The sequence below is a fragment of the Nilaparvata lugens genome, chromosome 4 (genome assembly GCF_014356525.2).
Source record: "Nilaparvata lugens isolate BPH chromosome 4, ASM1435652v1, whole genome shotgun sequence".
NCBI classification, from domain to species: domain Eukaryota; kingdom Metazoa; phylum Arthropoda; class Insecta; order Hemiptera; family Delphacidae; genus Nilaparvata; species Nilaparvata lugens.
In genome coordinates, this window is record NC_052507.1 from 21,150,760 (window position 1) to 21,166,914 (window position 16,155).

At 36.1% G+C, this 16,155-nt stretch overlaps 1 protein-coding gene across 2 annotated transcripts in view; it reads right to left on the reverse strand.

The window, feature by feature from the left end:
* LOC111043754 (lysine-specific demethylase 3A-like) overlaps window positions 1-16,155 on the reverse strand; it is a 307,135-nt gene that overhangs the window by 219,766 nt on the left and 71,214 nt on the right. For both annotated transcript variants that reach the window (XM_039426923.1, XM_039426922.1), the window contains exons 4-6: window positions 12,440-12,649; window positions 5,273-5,357; window positions 2,717-2,811 (exon numbers count right to left, since the gene is read on the reverse strand). In XM_039426923.1, the coding sequence (XP_039282857.1) occupies window positions 2,717-2,811; window positions 5,273-5,357; window positions 12,440-12,649 (390 nt within the window). The remainder of the gene's footprint in view (window positions 1-2,716; window positions 2,812-5,272; window positions 5,358-12,439; window positions 12,650-16,155) is intronic.

Sequence of the window (16,155 nt, forward strand, 5' to 3'; positions counted from 1 at the left end):
AGCAGGAGGAGGATCGATAGAGCAGCACAACTGGAGAGAGAGAAAGAGGGATGATGCCTTGCTTTGCTACATCCCACGACTACACAAGCAAAACAAGCACACGCTATGCACACCCTCCTCCCCTCCACCCTTCACCATTCACCCGACAACCCATCACCACATTACTTTATTATTGAACATCGTGTTGACTTCATACAAAGCACGCTATCTTCAATGCTTGCAATCAGTACCTAGCGACTGGCGTGTAGGTGTAACTTGGAAAAAAAAACACACAGACACAATAAAAAAGTTGTATTTTACGACGACGACAGTCACCATTTACAAGCAAACTTCATAGAAAACAACGCTTTCTTATTGACAATTCAAATATTTTCCAGACTTCGTCTCACCTTGAAACACTTTCAAGAAAGATTCAAAATTACACAAATGCAAGTAAGCCGATTACAGCACCCAAAATGCTAATGAATACAACCTGGATGAATTTCTTGAAAGCTTTTCAATATCATTATTGTAAGAGAACTCTGAGATGGGAGGGAAATGACATGCTACAAAAACAGCTTTTACCTGTCTACATCAGTTGAGAATAATGTTTATTGAATCAATCAGTGAGTAAAGTGAATCAGTGGATACTACTACAGTATTTCAAACTAACAGAGGGATGTGAAAGGAAGGAACATTCTTGAGAACTCAATCAATCAAGGATCTTCTATATTCCACAATACAGTAAGTACAAAAATGACAAATAAAATAAAATATAAAATGCAAATAATTAAGTACTTGAATAAGGGTTTCATATTATATAATATGGGAATGAGCCTACATGGGCACTGTGGCCTGTGCGTAGATTCGAGTTGGGATTTCAAGTAGGTATAGTGAATCTTTATGAAGGGGAAGGTGAAATAGAGCCAAAATGAATTTAATTTATGAGGGTAATTTCATTCAAATGATAGTTTTTTTATTGTAGAAAGTCATTCTATATTGTAAAGTCCGTCTGTATCGTATAGAGTCAGTCTGTATTGATGTAGAGTCAGTAGCTATCAGTCATGATAGCCTTGCAGTCATTCTATATTGTAAGTCCGTCTGTATCGTATAGAGTCAGTCTTTATTGATGTAGAGTCAGTAGCTATCAGTCATGATAGCCTTGCAGTCATTCTATATTGTAAAGTCCGTCTGTATCGTATAGAGTCAGTCTTTATTGATGTAGAGTCAGTAGCTATCAGTCATGATAGCCTTGCAGTCATTCTATATTGTAAAGTCCGTCTGTATCGTATAGAGTCAGTCTGTATTGATGTAGAGTCAGTAGCTATCAGTCATGATAGCCTTGCAGTCATTCTATATTGTAAAGTCCGTCTGTATCGTATAGAGTCAGTCTGTATTGATGTAGAGTCAGTAGCTATCAGTCATGATAGCCTTGCAGTCATTCTATATTGTAAAGTCCGTCTGTATCGTATAGAATCAGTCTGTATTGATGTAGAGTCAGTAGCTATCAGTCATGATAGCCTTGCAGTCATTCTATATTGTAAAGTCCGTCTGTATCGTATAGAGTCAGTCTGTATTGATGTAGAGTCAGTAGCTATCAGTCATGATAGCCTTGCAGTCATTCTATATTGTAAAGTCCGTCTGTATCGTATAGAGTCAGTCTGTATTGATGTAGAGTCAGTAGCTATCAGTATGATAGCCTTGCAGTCATTCTATATTGTAAAGTCCGTCTGTATCGTATAGAGTCAGTCTGTATTGATGTAGAGTCAGTAGCTATCAGTCATGATAGCCTTGCAGTCATTCTATATTGTAAAGTCCGTCTGTATCGTATAGAGTCAGTCTGTATTGATGTAGAGTCAGTAGCTATCAGTCATGATAGCCTTGCAGTCATTCTATATTGTAAAGTCCGTCTGTATCGTATAGAGTCAGTCTGTATTGATGTAGAGTCAGTAACTATCAGTCATGATAGCCTTGCAGTCAGGTGAGTCCGTCGACTGCCAAGACCAGAGCCACAGCCTCCACTTCACTTATTTCAAACAACCAATATTTCAATCTCTTTTTGAAAATTGCAAGATCTGCAGCTGAAAAATGTTATTTTGCGGAAATAATCTCTTTTAATAACGATATATTACTTGGGATAAGAAAAACAATTTGTTGTTGAAAAGGATCTCGTCAGCTTGATAGTTCTGATCCCAACTGTGGCTGCATATCTCGTGTTGTGAGAATGTAAAGTGGTATGAAAATTGAATCAAAATGTTTTTATAGACATGAATAAGACAATGTTCAATAAAGTAGAACCAGATATTATGAACCAGTGGAATGAATGTACATTCTATCAGAGAGAAAGGATAGCATAAGATAGCGACTATCGGCTTGAGCTAACAGTGAAAATCGGAACATAAACTCTCAGACTAGAACAGATGACAATAACGCTAGTTCAACTAACAAAAATATGCAGTACGATGAATCAATATTCTTGTGAATAAAATGAGCCAGTAAGTTTGTAAACAAGAACTCCTATGAGATTTGGATCTCAGCAGATTTCAACAACACTATGAGCAAGTTGTCATGGAACGAATTTTCTACACTCGGATCACCAAGTGGCGATGGAGGCGTAGTGAAATTCAATTGAATTGCAGTATAATTGAGGACAATGAACGAAATCTCAAAGTGCGCTGGAACAGCAAGTGAAGGCGGAACAGTAAATTGATGATAATTGCTGGAATTGAGCACTCACCGTTGGCGGAAAGTGATTGGGCGTGGCAGCCACTGATGACCTTGATCTTCTCGGTGTGATCCCCACTTCCTCACCTCGCATTATTGACTCCACCACTGCAAACAATTATTATCAATAATATAATTTTTTGAATGTTTCCCAGACTTTTAAAAAAATATTGTTAATTTGAATTCAGTAGTGAGGATTAGTATGAGCACAGATTCGAATACCACGCGAAGTATTGAGTGTAAACAGAATATTACAGTACTTACAATCAAATTGAGATATGTCTCAATTCAGTATATCCATTCATGAGATATGTCTCATAAATTCATTATGAGATTCCTGTCTGTTCATAGTTTACATAGCTTTCAAGTTCCTAGTTGCACTCATGACAATACTACGAAAGATGAATGACAAAGTTGTTATTGTAATGATCGTTGTATTTGAAAATATACTTTGCAATCGATAAACCGTGATATTTCTTTTCAAAGTTGCATTGTGAATTCTCTAGAATTTTGAAAAGAGAGATCATTCTGTTCAACTGAACACCTATTCACAATCTTGAAAAATAAGGTATTCGGAAAATGAAACTTGAAAACCATTTTTGAGGTGAAATCTCAGCTCAGAATCTATAAGTAATGAATTATTTTCAATTTTGACTATACAATCTACAATAGTTATTTGTGCAACTAGTGCGCAAAGTGACAGTTTGCTGCACCGAAAGAAACGTTTATGCCCGAGCCGTAGGCGAGGACGGAATGGCTTCTTGAGTGCAGCAGAGGAACTTTGCGCATGTATTTCACATTAAATTTTCCTACAGTTACCATTGAATATGAAAAGTGAATAATTATGGGTAAAATGATGGCTGAAATCCATCAAATGTTTGTGTGTGTGATGCTGTTATTAATAACCTTAATTCATTTAACAATTAATAATCCAATTGAAGTTGAAAATTCTCAGCCAAAGTTCTCATTTTTATTCATTCAAGAATCAGAAAAAATACAGATAGAACAAAAAATTTGCATTCAAAATACACGCCAATAGCTGATTGGGATGGCTGCAAGATGGCTGAACCAACAAGCGCGTGACCTAGCGGGAAGAATCATACCTAAGTTTGTTTCATCCAGCTAAGAAGTACTGGAACAGGATTCTGAAATTTAGACTTTTGCTCAAATTACCAAGAAAAATGCTCAAAGTAAACTGAAAAATATTTATAAAAATAACATAGACAACAGAGAATATTTATAGTAGTATTCTTATGTTTTTTATTACTTTTATTTATATGGACATCAAACAGTAATCATTTAACATCAAAATTCGAATTTTATAATGTATATTTACTACTTTTCTCATTGCTTGCAGTTGAAATAATAATTATCAATAGAAAAGAACTATTATTTATTATTAAATTATGAGAATTAGTGAATTATGATTATTTAATTATGATTTAGATGAACATTATTCTTGTTTTGAGTTTCTAGATTGGGATTTTATCATAAATGTGGGGTAGCCATTGAAATGATTCTTATCTAAATCTAACCATAGTCATTGTTACCAACTTCATTTTTGTTTTCGTGCACTAATCCTCCATATAACCCACCAACTATTTTGTGTTGCCATGTTGCAAATCTGGAGTATGCAAAGTAATACTTTGTGCACCAGAGCGGAAAAGTGATTCTTTGCGTTCTGTAATCAGTGCAGGAATGGCCACTTTTCAAGGTATCTGTAGGAAATAGTTATTTGTATATCTAGAGTGAAAAGCACGACTTTTTCTCCCTGTGGGAAAAAGTTTGTAGCCCGAGGCAAAGCCGAGGGCAACAATTTTCCTGAGGGAGAAAAAGTATTTTTCGCTCGTGATGTACACAACATTTTTCCTCCATCTACATTTTTTGATAGAAACTGCAAATAAAATCATTTTAATAACTTACATATTGGTGACAATGTTTCCTAACAACATAACCTAAAATCTTAAACCTAAAAACCGGTCGGCTGATTGGCACTGCCGATTGCGCTATCTATCGGCTAAAGTTGTAACAATTATATCAGCAGAGCGGCTACCAAAAATGGCTGACTCCAGATAACGCGTTTCAGATCAAAAATATTTGTTGGCTGGTATTTTGAATAGAATAAAATATTTTAAAAATTGTATAAATTTTTATCGTCTACTAATATTAAGAATATAATATCATACAAACATATATTTCATGAGTTGATCAAATTTCTTGTTGTGGTATTGAATTCAGTTGACTCAATGACATACACCTCTATTACGCTTTCTCATCTGAGCTTAGACCTTCTAACCTATTACAATGTAAGTTTTAAAATAGAGATGCTTCCCATGTTATTTAAATGGAGTCACTTTTCCTCCCTAGGGAGTTTTTCTGTTTATTACTACCGAGAGCGAAAAAGTGACACTTTAGTATTATGTTTCAGGGAGTAAAGTAAGTACTTTAGACAGTAGGTGGAGGAAAATAAAATTGTAATAATCTATTGTTATTGTGATGCGATTTAATACTGATTGAATTATGAATGAACAAAGCAAGTAGCAGAGAGCCAAGTATGAATGGAACTCACCACCATCACCAATAAGTCTCATTTGTAGAAGGCACGGATCTTCGTTGTGTTCTTCAAGAACAGTATCATCAGTAACAGTCAGCTCCTGTAATACAAACGTTTTAATACATTATTATGAAACAAACACAAAGAAACCATATAATATGTACCTACACATGAAACTATATACACATATTATGTTAAGAATATTACACATTGTAATAAAGTTATAAACTTGCTTTCAAATTCAATTTAGGAGGAATTGAATTGAGTAAATTTCATGCAAATGTGAACTTTTTCAAATAAAATTCAATGAATTATTATTACCAACTCCCTGGCATGTAGCTTAGAAGTGTTGAAAGCCAATGAGGTTGTTTGACTAATCATAAAAACGGAGACTTTGATTAAATACAGTACTCGTCATATCTTCGTCATGAAAAACTGCATCAAATAGAATAGTACTGTAACTTTACTTTGATTTAATACTAGAATGATAGGTGATTTGAATGATTCTGAATCATCAACACAATTTGCTCTAAAATGGTTATTTCGAACCACATCAGGTATATTATCAAATTCCCTACATTGAGGAGTGAAGCAAGCAAGCTGAAGCCAATTAATTGGTGTTCATGAAAACATGATGACAGCCAAGCTTCTACCAAACCTTTCATTTATTTTGTCATTATCGCATTTACAGTTTTTTTAGAGGAAATCCCATCGCCCCCGGAAATCTTTTCAATTTATTTTTGAAATTAGATTCTCAATCGCTTTGATGAGGTGAGAGAGATATACAGCAGCTTCAAAGTCGAATTTCAGAAGGCTGATTTTGTTAGGTGGTTAGGTCGTCTGTTATAGAAATGTTGGGTTTCCTTCCTTAAAATCGTCTCTCATAAAAAACTGGGTTTTCAATTCAATTGGCATTAGTTGAGAAGAAATCTGATTGGAGAAATTCAAACACAGTCTTATGCTCTATGTATTACAAGATAATCTTCAATTTCTTTCTTTAGAAAAACCTTTTCGAATTTCAATCTAATACTTTATAGTGGACTTTCTTTGCCGTTTTATCTGTGAGTGCAATCGCATGCATATGTGCATAGGGATAGTTTACACACAACATGGAGTATGGGTTGTTATGTGACTTGCTGTATTGTCCTTCAATCCTATTGAACTGTACTTTGGCTCAATAGGCTAGTAGGTGATAATCGAGCAAAATGCAGCGAATTCGTGTCCACGGCACTCTCCAATTACAATGCCGATTTGATCGACAGCACAGGAAGAATAGAATGGTGCCATCAAATATGCAACACACCGGCCAACGTTCCCTACTAATGAGCTCCAATTACTTAATAATATGCAATCAGCTCCATACATTGCACTGGATACACTACCTGCAATTATTGTGTATGAGCTTCAATTTAATTGGATTAATTTCCCATTATGTGTCCTGAATTCTAACCCTGCGCAATTGACGCTGCTCTGAAATTTGTGTAATCACGCTGAATTATAAATAGTTACTCAGTTTTTCCACTCAATTAACTGTGCTTTATAACGTTTGATTCCCATCAATATACCGACCCACCAGTATTGTACATTAATCTACCTCAAGAGGAGAATTGGACAATATTAATTAATACTGCCATTTAAATTAAATTAGTAGATTGCATCGGGAAACAGGTCATGCTTGTGAATTATCATTCAATTAAATATGAATCAATGTTTGTTGCTGACAAACAAAAGTATAAATTCCTGGATTCCTGGAATGAAGATCGATTTCTGGCAAAATTAAACCTCATGGAACGTTTTCACCAACAACTACTATAATATTACTTACTCTTCTGTCAACTTCAACTATTATACCGATTATAGTATTCATGTTCTTGAAACATTCCATTAAGAAAATTGATTCTCAGCACAAGTTAATTGAGCTTCAACCTTCTCGTTATGCCTTCGAATAAAACTCTGAATAAATCATTTCAGACCATTTTTGAAAATAATAAAATTTTCCATGAACCATACAGCTCAATCTAAAAGCTTGATATGGCTGTGTGGAACGGTTGCACCAAACAAAATCATCAGAAATAGTTGAAAAATTAAATCAGTTGAGCAAAAATGTGGGTCAATAGTTTGAGATTGGTGCAAAAAAATTTCTATCATGATAAAGAAGATGAAACCTATAGAAAATCTATCCAAGGAACAACTTAAAATGTAAAAATATTAACACAAATTTTATTTTGTAGGTTTTTAATTCCACTACTGTACTTAGTAGTGAGTAAGTACAAGATGTAGTTGTAGTACAGTAAAGTCTGTGGTTTTGAATAATTCACCATCATCTATGTGTATACCAGAGGGTGTACATTAGGTACTAGTCAACTAAGACTTTCCAGGTCACAGGTCATATCAACAGTAATCAGGACAAATCGATCCAACAAAATAAAATCGCCATCTCACTTAGCAGGGCACAATTAATTACTCACAGGAAATTGGCACAGTGGTCTCGGTTGCCAATCTATTTACAATACAGGATATGGCACACAAATTGAAATGGAACGTAACGTGGTGCGCTGCGCTGCTTCCAATTCGATAATTCATGATCAACATAGATGGATGGGGGAGAGAGAGATATTGGTTTACAGGGAGGAAGAGAGGGTGAATGATTGACCACAAACGCACGGTCCGGTGTACCCCCCCCCCCCCGCCATATGCGATCCGCAATCCTTCTACGCTTCGTTGTCAACCGGATTCAATAATGGACACAGATAATGAAACGCGGATAGAGCACCGTCCCCCTTCATAGTTCTTTGGGCCGCTGACAGTGCGATTATCGTGGTGGAGACCAGCGGAGCGAGTTCTCCGAACGTGTGCGGCCAGCTTAACGATTTAAATTGTCACAGGATTTGGTCAGTTAGAGCTGGTCGGTCATCGGCCCCTCGTTTCCAGCAACCAGTCTCACTGTATCTGATCCGATTATGGGTGGATCCAGCAGCCAGCCGCCAGCAGCCAGGCCTACCGGCCAATCCAAACTTCTCAAACGAGAGATTCTCGACGCCGAAACGCTCTTCATTTAAGGCTGTGTGCTAAAGCTAAAAATAAACTTTTCACTCGTGATATTTTTCAAAGTTTTCCGATTTGTATATCATCAAGCTATCAAAATGAAAAAGTTTTCTCTGGATTTTTTCTGAACATTACTTTTTGAGATATGAACGCCTAAAGTTTAAATTTTTGGGACAGAACATTTCAAATTCCGTAAGAAATAAATCCATAAGATTTAGAGGATAGATTCTTCATGGTATTGTTGATCTAGTAAAATAAAAACTTTCTGAAAATATCAATTTTTAAGATAGTTATTCAATTTACCAAAAATAACTCAACTAAAAGTTATTTTTGGTTATGTTTAGTAAATTGAATAAATATCTTGAAAATTGATATTTTCAGAAAATTTTTGTTTTACTAGATCAACAATACCATGAAGAATCTATCCTCTAAATCTCATGGATTCATCTCTTAACGAATTTGAAATGTTCTGTCCCAAAAATTCAAACTTTAGGCGTTCGTATCTCAAAAAGTAATGATCAGAAAATAAATTTTTCCTACAGTTACGTTAAAAAGTGGCCATTGCTGCACTGATTACAGAACGCAAAGAATCACTTTTCCGCTCTAGTGCGGGAAAAATTTTTCTGCACTCCAGATTTGCAACATGGCAACGCAAAATAGTTAGTAGGTTATATGGAGCAACAGTGCAGCAAAATCAAAATGAAGTTGGTAACAGTGACTGGGCTGCTATAGTGAGCAGAGGTGCAACGAAGCACAACGAGCAAATAAATCTTATTAAAAGTTAAAAATAAGACACTTGATTTTATTGTATTATGTTGTGGATATTTGTACTATAAAAGACAATAGAATTACAATTTTTTATTTGTCTATGCAGCTTCATATTGAGGAATTCGAGGATAACATAGAATGAGAACTTATTCAACCTAAACCCAAAAGTCTCTTTTCATTACTTCCAACATTTTCCAAGTACGCTTACCATTCGGTTTATATACTTCTGTCTTCTGAGGATGTTGAATCAAACAACAGGCATATTTAGAGAGCTTCCAGTACGCAGTGCAACCCGGTATTTTCAACAAACATTCCAGACATAATAATGCAAACAAAACAAAATAATTCTTCAACTCATCATCACAGAGGTCACGGCTAATGAATCAGACGTTGGAAATGGAAATGAGGATGGATTATATGAGGGCAATGGGGAGGATTAATGTAGTGGAGAATTTGGGAATGAGGTAGGCCTATACTTGAAGGGGAGCAGGCTGGGAATATTGGCCGTTATGAGCTGGTATTCGAATGAAGCTGAGAAGATATCTCTCACCAATATATCCTCCTCATGCTATTCCGTTTACCCTCCTCCTACTTCATCCTGAGTTTCTCCTTCTCTTGATCCTTCCACTTTCTCTCAGTTTTATCTCTTACCTCCTCCTCAAGATCTTTTCTTCTTCATATCTTCATTTTCTCTACCTCTTCTTCATTCTCTTTTTCCTCATCTTTTACTCCATCCTCCTCTTCGTTGACCTCAATTTCGTGGCGATTTACTGCATTCCTATATTTTATCAAATTTACCCACTCCGTTCTCCTCCGATTCTTTCTACGTTCATCTTCGTATTATATCATTCTCCTTCTCCTCATCGGAGCCTTCCCCAACCACCTCACAATTCCTTTCATTCTCCTCAAATTCTTACTCTGTATCACTGTTTCACCTTTCACCTTATCTTCTCCCCCTCCCTATTCCTGCTCATTGCATCAAGATTCATGAATATGCAAGAGGATGGTATTTAGGATATGTATTGCCCTAGTGTGTGGCGGGTGGATGAGAGCTGCGATGGGCTGGCAAGGTGCCTTGTTGGTTCACTATGCACGTGCATTTGCGTGTGTGGGGGTATGTACAGGTGGTGGTTTACACTCTCACAGAAGGGTTGGTGGTTCACATCCCATCTCAAGTGCAGCCAACCCCCAAAGCCCAGCCGTGTTTTCCGCTCCTAAATGGAATTATAAATCATTGCCTTGGAACGGCTACTAGGCCTGTATATCCCGGTGTGCTTTTCACAATTGCTATTTCAGGATATGGAGAGTCGGCAAATAATGGCGGTGGTTGGAAATTCACAGTACTGGCTGGCATGCTCAATGCTTCTACGTCTTTAGCAGGTAAGTGTACTTTTGCTCTATTCTTATTCTCCGTTTCCTTTTTCTCCACAATTTCCTTCTTCTCCACAGTTTCCTTATCCTCCACTCATCCTAATTCTTAAATCAGTATAAATATATTTTCTTCCTTTTTCCTCCTACTTTTACTATCAATCATCTTTCTTCTTCGCCAGCTTTTTCTGTCATTTAATCCACCAAACATTCTTTTTATCTACCTTCTTCTCTTCCTTCCCTCATTACTTCTTCATCAGCTATTTCTAATCTTATTTTTCCACTAATTCTCAATATATTTCTTATTTTATTCATTCTATTTTCACCAATCTTTTTATTCTTCCCCACTCTTTACATTATTACTTTCCTTTCCACACCCACCAATCTTTCTAGGTAAAAGAAGAAGAAGGAAATTCCCGTGTAAATGTAGATCACAATGTTTTCTTCCCATTTATGTAAATTCTAGAAAAGGGGGAATTAGGCATGGCAGGTGGTATAACCTGAATTCAACTTGTGGAGAGGTGACAAGGGAGGATAAGAGAGAAAGAGATTGAAGAGAGCAATTTTGTGCATTGAAGCGAAACGGCACGTGCCAAATTGACACAGTTTTCGTCCTAGACGAGTGCAACATTTCCAAGTCAACTGTTCGAATGGTGTTAGGAGCATATTTGATGGAGCACCACTCAGTGACCGGAATCAAATACCACTTCTATTTCATCAAAACTGGAAATTCACTTCGAATTTTCTAGAGAAGATACTGTCACAGGATAGCCTACCCTCTACCGAGATGTAAGAGTATTACCAGTCGACTCTCGTCTCTTTTAATAAAAAATAAATGTTGACCACTATTCAATAGTTCGTGAATATTTTATGAAAATTCAAGTGGTACGACGAATTTATATTTGATACAGAAGGTGATTAGAGAGTAGAGTCACAGCGCATCAGATCTTCATAGCTCAACCAGTTTTCAATTCATTATTCATTTCCTTCTCCTCCAATTGTAATTCTTCATGACCGTTCAACCTAACATTTACATGTAAACCTAATTTTATTAGTAGAGGCGGCTACTAAACTGATCTAAATTTACTACTAGAAAGTAGCTTTACTACTACTAAACTTAATTTATTGGTCAATCATAGAGGCGACTGAACTAATAGAAGTCTCAGAATAACCTTTTGAGTCATTTTATTCTATTATTAACTCGATTGTTTATAACTGGGGCATGCCCTGATAGCAAAATAATAGAGCATTCTGTAATGAACATTCACATTGAAATCTAACTTTATTAGTAGATGCGGCGGCTACTAAACTGAACTAAATTTAGGCTACTACAAAAAGTAGCTTTATCACTACTAAACTTAATTAATAATAATTGTCTTTATTAATCAAATATACAACAATATTTCTCTATAAATATTATATTATTGGCATTTACCCCATGCATAAAATCCGTCCGGGGAAGGACTACACTTAATTTATTGGTTTATCATAAAGGCAGGCGGCTGAACAACCTGAACTCATAGAAATCTCAGTATAACCTTTTGAGTTATTATTGCAGGATTACACACACACATGTTATAGTTTTATAACACCGAAAATCCGGGTTCCTTTATATCCATAATCCTCTATATTCTACATTCTTACCCTTCACCTAGCCATAATATCCTCCCATATTTTTACTTCCCTGTAGATTCTGCAGATTTAATTCATTCATATCAGCCATCATTTTCATTTTCAGCATGCATTTTCACAATATGTAAGGCAATCTATTACATATAATTTTATTGATACTGTGCGTAAATGGATCAATGAATCATTCTATATCCTTTTTAGAGTATAGTGTCAAAATTTCTGGTCACCCCGATCTTATCAACAAAAAATAAAAGTTGTAATCTTTTTCTTCTTGAGGTACCTTCTCCATTACGAAGGTTGGCTACCATCATGGCAATGCTAACTTTGTTAACTGCTGCTCTAAAAGTTGTAATAAATGTTTGTAGTTACCCGATTGGTTTCGTTGTAGCCGACAATGACGGCAGTGTAGAACTGGGTGGTGCCTTGTGAGCGGTAGACCTGGACACGATAGCCGACCAGGACGCTGGGGGTGGTGAGGAGGATGCGCTGCCCATCCTGGGCCTCGCACCAGTGCCTCGCCGCCTCCCGAACCTCCACCCCAAGCTGCCCCTTTAGCCCCCCGGCCCCCGGGTCCCATTCCTGAACAACACACAACACAAGAAATATCATTAGTGAACTCACACAAAAAAATAGATGGATCGATCAATAATATTGCAAATATTTAGGCCTATTTTCTACAACTGCGCGTAAAAAAAGAATTTACATACTCAATTCTCCTCGAAAACAGCTTATTTCTGAGGAGAATCTACTTTTTCGCTCGCTAACCATCCGCGCATGCGCAGTAGATTTTCTTTACGCTCGGTAATCATTCGCACATGCGCAGAAGAGTTTCTTTACGCTCGCTAATCAGCTGATGGTAAGCAGCTCGCCAAAAGGTCAGATCTTAAAACCTAAAAAGTCGGTAATTGTAACTCCGCCGATATAAGTAATTTAACAGGTTTGGGCAGTTGTAGAAAACATTTTGTATGTAATTCGCGCGTAATGCTTCTTTATCGCTCTTGCAAAATTATCACACTCCGCTTCGCGACGCGTGATAACTGTTTTGCGCGAGTGATAAAGTCGCGCATTACGGTCTTAATACATAAATATTTATTTTGAAAAATATATGTTAAAATAAAAATAAATAACGAATGAACAAATTAAATATAAATAAATAATATTGTAGAGAAAACATCCAATAGCGAAATTGTGTCCTTCCTTGGAAATATAACTTCAGATTCCATGTGGTTAGAAAGGACAAAGTTTCGCTGTTGATATTTTGGCTATTGGATGTAATAGAGTGATTTCTGAAAGGCTGAATTGCATCTTGAAACTGATAATATAGACGATAGATGCTCAAATAAATAAATTACAAATACAGTACACAAATGAATTGATAACTTTTCACATTGATTACTGAATAAATTAGTGATTCAAGTCGTTTTTTGAACTATAACCTTATTTTCTTTGAAACATTAATTTGTAGAATTCGGGAGAGACGTAGTTTTGGGTTCAGTCTGTTGTCCTCTTCCTATAGTTGACTTGAACTTTTCATGGTATGCCAGTCTCTACCGTCATGACTGTGCAGGTGTAGGAACATCTCCAAGCTCCTAGTCTTTCCTGATTGGTCATTACTTTGTAGCTCCGCCTTCTCTTCCTTGATTGGTCATCAATAAATCTAGATGTAGTTACAAATTCTGCCACTAGCTGGTAACAGTTATTGACTCATGTAGAACTGCTTAGGTCTCTGGACTTCATGCCCCGCCTACTTTCTCCTGATTGGTCAACAACTAATCGAGACTTAATTCAGAAGTCTGCTGGTAGATGTCTGTAGTTACTGGATGATGAACAATTTCTCAAATTGCATGAATTGCATGAATTGGGTACAGTGTTTTCTCTCATTCTTAAAAATATTAAAGTTTTTCAACTATTATTATTGCACTAGCTTACCCGGCGAACTTCGTACGGCCAAAAAGTCAATGTATCTCATTTAATCAGAAGGATTCATTAATATTAATTTTCAATTGTTATTATTTGTTGTATTGCATTATTACAAATTATTGTATTATGAGTTTTTCTGAAAAATAAATCATTATTTCATCATATTTCATGTCACACTTCACTTTATTTGGTGAATCATGAAATTTGTCTGACAATCAATATTTTTATTTACATCTCAATACGGACTTCTTATGTGCTTGAAACTACCGTTTTAATACCAGTAAATAATTTTATGACAGAGTGACGTGTTTATTACAGCTGGTAAGTTCATATGCTAAATCATATCATCCCAACATGATCTTGAATCATCATGATCTTCCCGTTCTACGTTAGCCGCTCGGCCGACAATTTCGAAAATATAGGTCTGTAAAATGGATTAATATATTATTATTATTAGTCCCCCTATTAAAAGTTCTAGTCAGAAACCATCCCCAATATTCACACAGCATATTCCCAAAGTTTCATGCCGTTCTGCCAAGTAGTTTTCGAGTCTATAGGGAACAAACAAACAAACTAACACACAAACAGACATTCATTTTTATATATAGAGGTTATTGTACAAGACATTAATACTATATTGGAAGTATTGCTGTAACTTCTCAATCAGTCACCCCTTGAAGCTGCACTTGGGCTCATTTGAAGGAAAAAAATGTTAGAGTTTATGTGAAGCTAGTTCTGATTTGCTGAATGTTGCAGTGCAGTCCACTTGAAGTATTCACTAGAAAGGTTGGGTCAACGGGTAATATACACCTGCGATTAACCTTCTTACATGATATGATTGGGTTTGGAGTTCAGTCTAAAGTTGATAAATCAATTCCGCTGACCGTAGATTTCAAAGCATGAACATTGACCAGGCTTTCACGGTCAAGGACCAGCTGTCTATAATTACAGCATTATTTAAAAACTACTCTCTTCCCTTTCTTATATGAGAAATTCAATGATGTAATGATCGTAAACACCAGAGAAGTCAAGTTAACAGCACGTGGAGCAACACCAATATCAACCCCTTGCATGTGAACATTTTCTAAATTCACCCTTCATAACACTCTGCCCATGATATCACCTGAGGCACGCAAATACCTGAATTAATCAGCAAAGAATCTGATTGGATTACTTTACATGCAGAACAAAGCTTATTCTGATAAGGATTGGATTTGATGAAATCGAAGCTTGAAACATACCCCTTCTTACTATTTGTAAAATTCTGGTAAAAATGTTAGACATTGTTCTTATTGAGAATTTTCCTAAATTTCCAGGATATTGAATGTCATGGTTGAAAGTCTTCTCCAATTGAGAAAAGATTTAAATTTTTCCACTTGACTCCCACAGGAATGGAGAAAATTTTAATAGAAGTACATTATAATGGTAAAAGTGGATTACTGATTTTTCACTCGAATACCTGAATGTAGTCATTAATTTAATGTTAACGAACATTATTTGTAACAGATTGAATAGAATTTTAAGAGTATGATGTAGTAAAATGCACACCATACATGAATGTGCTCGTAATTATAGTAGGTACACCAATAAAGTACTGACAAACAATTGAGCTGAAATGAATTTGACTCAGTAATAATAGCGAGCAATTGAGTGGAATATTGACAGTAATTGTAGATAAAGACGTGTGCGTGTATGTAAGCGCAGTATGATAAATTAGGCACACGCCGCTGATTTTGTCGCGTTTGTGCGTGTGTGAGTGCTGTTTGTATGCCTATGTATATGTATATCATAATGCTCGTCTGTATATATGCATGCCGACGACAGAGTAGTACTATTATCACTGAGTCCATTGTGTGCTATTGTGATAACGCAGAGAGAGCTCGAGGAGAGAGAGAGAGAGAGTCTCCATTGTTGTCACTTCCTGGTCTGCATTGCTAATTGTCACCGCCTCTCAAGAGAAAGAGTGATTAACTGATAAAATATATCTGAACAGCCCACGCATACCTTACTAACTTGCTACCTTGTCATTAACATGCATAGCATTTATTCACTGTCCTCATCCTTTCTATAATAACAAAGTACTATCTCATTCGTCTGTTTTGATTCTCTCTCTTTTTTCAAGTTTGTGCCGGTTGCACGGAAGCCGGTTAAATTTTAATCGTGAT